Here is a 3,917-nt window from a genome sequence, read left to right on the forward strand (position 1 = left end):
AAGACCGACAGAGGATGTTATAAAGTGCATCTATAATGGTTTGGTTAGTGTTGAATGTTCGTCTCTTTTTCGGACATCAAGAATAATTCCAAAGGGGGGGGTATTAGAAATTACGATTGTATACACGGATGACTCAATAGGTTTTTATTCATCAGGTAAATTGATTGCATGCATTTGACAGCGAACTATCGTTAGCCGTTATCCGCAAACATCTTTCTCCGCTTTGTCCATCTCAGCTTTTACTTTTTGGGGATCGTAGCTATTCCCCTTAACTAAAAATGCATAATCAGCCGACCGTACGTCACGGAAATCGAACGCCAGCATAAATTCCTTGCTAATATCGCTGTTAACCAAACAGGAATAATAATCGTAGGGCTGTATGCCCCGACAATCCGAAAGAATTGATCGTACGCGTGGCTCCAGATCACCTCGGTTGATTAGTTCAAAGTCACGAACAATTTCGTCGATCTAAAAATTGTAAAAGTGAGCATTAAGTGTAAAAATCTATGGTCTTATGCGAATACGAGTGGTAACTAACATTAATATCACCATGTTTGATGTAACGTAAGCCACGGAAAATACATTCGATCATGTTGCGCAGCTCATCACTACCGGTTAGTTCGTAGCGGCGAGCACGGCACATATCCTCCCGATTTTGACTGCCGTAGATATGCTTCTCGCAGAAAACGAACAATGATTCGTTCTTCCGTTTTAGATTGGGATCCGAGTTGTATATTCTCGCGACACCTTCAACTGTGCCATGATACAACTTACGGGATACATCTACGAACGCCTCATGCACGGGTAAATAGGCTTGGTACAAATCTGCACAGCTATCACTGGCAGGTTCGAGCGAGTCGATTGCTGTTTTGTACTTTGCCACTTCATCCGCTGTGGCACCATTAAGGAACTGATAGGCGACGTGCTGAGATGACACTCTGCCTGGCTGAAGGATAAGCAATGTCGGTTCCATTCATTTGCTATGGATGGCGGATTTCAAAATACACATACCCTGAATTTCTTCTTGTTTGAATCGTATAGCTCTAATCCTTCTAGGACGCACTTAGTGTAGCATTGAGTGGCGTGATCATTAGGCTGTAGCTTCCATTGATGCCAGTTTTCAATGTACTGCTTTCTCGAGGCATCTGCAGGCAAATGATCTTCCTGACAGCGCGTATACACGAACGACGTTTCCTCTGGTGTTAACGCAGTCCAGCGATGTCTTGTCTACATGATGTAATTTATTTTATGGATGAAATTTTATTTTCAAAACACCATATTTCTTACCTTCACATGAGGGACAGTGAACGAAATAAGAGTCAATGCAGCCAACAATTTGTTCATGTTACTTGGTGAGTCAATTGGAAAATAAAATAAATTCCTGAGCATCTATAGGGTCAACATTTATAGGATCTCATGTTTACATGGCGAGAGTCAAGATGGGAGATGTGCAATCGATACAACAAGTTACGTAGGCATTATTGGCATTGAACAAAGCTAAACATATCTGTTTCATGTTGGTTGTGTCTGCCTTCTATTCTAATCTGTTTGCCTTCGAATGTTTCTCGATACTTGCTTGATTGATCTCAATAGTTTCCATACTTTTGCTTACGACACATGTGTTAGCGAACCAAGTCTCGTAGTTAGAATCCTAAAACATTTCAACACTACAGGATAACATTTAATTCGGCGCACATCAACTTGTCATGAGTATAGGTGAATTCGTCAATCAACCTCAAAGCTGTAGTGTAGCAAATCTTAGAAAAACCGTTGGCAAAAATTATGCGTAATGCTGGCGTACCGAATCATCCAGGGACGATACTTTTTCCCATGAGAACAAACGGAACTAATCCCATTGCATGGCTGATTCTGCTCATAATTGTTGCTTTTAATCCTTTACCGTTGCTTGTAGCCTCGCCCTTGAGGTAGGGGGCAGCCGGAAGCCACCTTGCCAAAAGTAGGATTTTTATCGCGCGCACACCAAAGTCAGTAATAGCATATCCACTTTGCACCGAGCCTAATTAAATATTGCTCGTCAACATCGCGTATCGTCTACAGAGGGTGGAAAAGCATCCCCTACTCTTTTGCCCCGGAAGCGTCCGAACGGTCTGCGTGCAGCTTGCGAGAAACGCAGGCGGCACGTCGTTCCGGTAATCAACCCCTAAATTGGACGGAAACTGTTTCTGAAAGGACGCGTCACACGGCGCCTGACCGCGCATCGGACGCTCTTGCTCTGGTGTACCAGTGTACGCGTGTTTGAGCGTAGTGAGGAGCACAAAAAACATATTGAATTTCCTAACCTCTCAGTCAGTCAACAAAAGCAACAATAGCGCTCGGTGGTGAACACTGGCTCCGAATGGTGATTCATAACTATAGCATCTCGAGGGTGTTTATCCCTTTGGACCATTAGAAATGGAGGGTGCGGCCGCGTGAGGCACGAGACCGGTGTGCCTGGTGCACAAACACTTAGTTCCACTGCAGGGGGATTGAAAACTGTCCGTTAGAATCTCTCCCATCGCGCGTCTGTAGAAGCGCTTTCCATGCATTTCCATTGTGGGAAAGGTACACTGCAGAGATGGTGCCACAACCTCATTTGCTGCTTGTGCCGCTACTGCCGCCCTTATAAATAGAGCTATAAGCTTACGTTTTGGGATGAATTTAACTATAATTGTAGATGACTGCTGCTGGTGCTGGTAGAAAGCGCCCAGGAACGAGGGGTCATCCGTGGTGCATTATTTGAAACCCTTGTATAGATGATGGAGTGACGACAAAGTGGTCGTAGCATACCGGTACATTGTGGGAAGATTGTGTCTCATGATGGCAGTTGATATGTTACTCACCATTGTGGTGTATCGTTGATATGGCTATGGGTGTTCGATCCAGATGCCAGAAAACTGCAAAAGTAATTCACTAAATGTTTCATTATAGTGTAACAAAGCTCAACGATATTCCCAAATGGATGATGTACTTGAACAAAAAGTAAAACATAATTCTTTACAATAATAATTTTTAGGGAAAAACCTAGCAAAAGAGGAATCATACCCTCAGTGCAGCACTTAAAAACAAAACACGATGTAGCGATTTATTCAAATTCCTTCTAAACAGGTAGGCCACACAGGAGAAAAGTGTTCGCAGTCTATTGCTTGGATTGCGAAATAGAGGCCGACAGTGGAAATCTTTTCCACGATTCCTTTCCCATTCGATGGTCGTGCTGCACCGAAAGTGGATCGGCGTGTTACTGGAAATGTTTTATTAGAATTTATTTGGCGCCAGTCGGCTATGTTGAGGTTTCCCCATTCTCGATCACCGGCCTAGTCTAAGAGATGTAGTCTTCGTGGGACAAATTAGTTTTCCAGTTTGCTGCTCCAGTCGTACAACGCAATCACTTCGAACGTACTGCATGCTGTCCACCCCTTTTTCCCAGAAGGAGCTACGATCCGTAACGGTGTTTCTCCGGCTATCTCCTCGAAGCCGTACATCGTGCTACTAATCGGGACTGATCGGGAACGTAAGGAGCACTTGCACCGTGTACCGTGCGGCGACTATTCGCCTTACAGTTCCGTAGATACTGCCGCTTGCATTAATCACCACAGCGAAAGGGATGAGAACTCAGAATCGACCGAGATGAGCGGCTGTTGATGTCTCTATATTAGCGTGTCACGATCGCATCGGCAAGAGAAATGGTGGAAATTGTATCATCTTTGAACACGGCAAAGAAAAAGACTAACCAATCGATCCGATTGCTAGCATGAGAACGGGGAATCTCCTTTTTTTCTCTTAGCATCCAGTACCGACCGTGAAGGAAAAAAGAGTTAGAATGAAGCAACGGAACAGCGCCATTGCTGAACCATTTTAGTGCAAACCAACGAACGTTGTTGTAGCAGAACAGCTTAATTACAGCCCATTTTTCACGCCAG

At 44.1% G+C, this 3,917-nt stretch overlaps 1 protein-coding gene across 1 annotated transcript in view; it reads right to left on the reverse strand.

Moving 5' to 3' along the window:
- LOC126577875 (uncharacterized) overlaps nucleotides 1–1,373 on the reverse strand; it is a 10,072-nt gene extending 8,699 nt beyond the window's left edge. Inside the window, exons 1-4 of the mRNA XM_050239880.1 lie at nucleotides 1,288–1,373; nucleotides 1,012–1,227; nucleotides 539–946; nucleotides 201–468 (exon numbers count right to left, since the gene is read on the reverse strand). Coding sequence (XP_050095837.1) covers nucleotides 201–468; nucleotides 539–946; nucleotides 1,012–1,227; nucleotides 1,288–1,344 — 949 coding nt within the window. The 5' untranslated portion in view covers nucleotides 1,345–1,373. The remainder of the gene's footprint in view (nucleotides 1–200; nucleotides 469–538; nucleotides 947–1,011; nucleotides 1,228–1,287) is intronic.
- Between the last annotated feature and the right edge of the window lie 2,544 nt (nucleotides 1,374–3,917).

This window comes from Anopheles aquasalis, chromosome 2, assembly GCF_943734665.1.
Source record: "Anopheles aquasalis chromosome 2, idAnoAquaMG_Q_19, whole genome shotgun sequence".
NCBI classification, from domain to species: Eukaryota; Metazoa; Arthropoda; class Insecta; order Diptera; family Culicidae; genus Anopheles; species Anopheles aquasalis.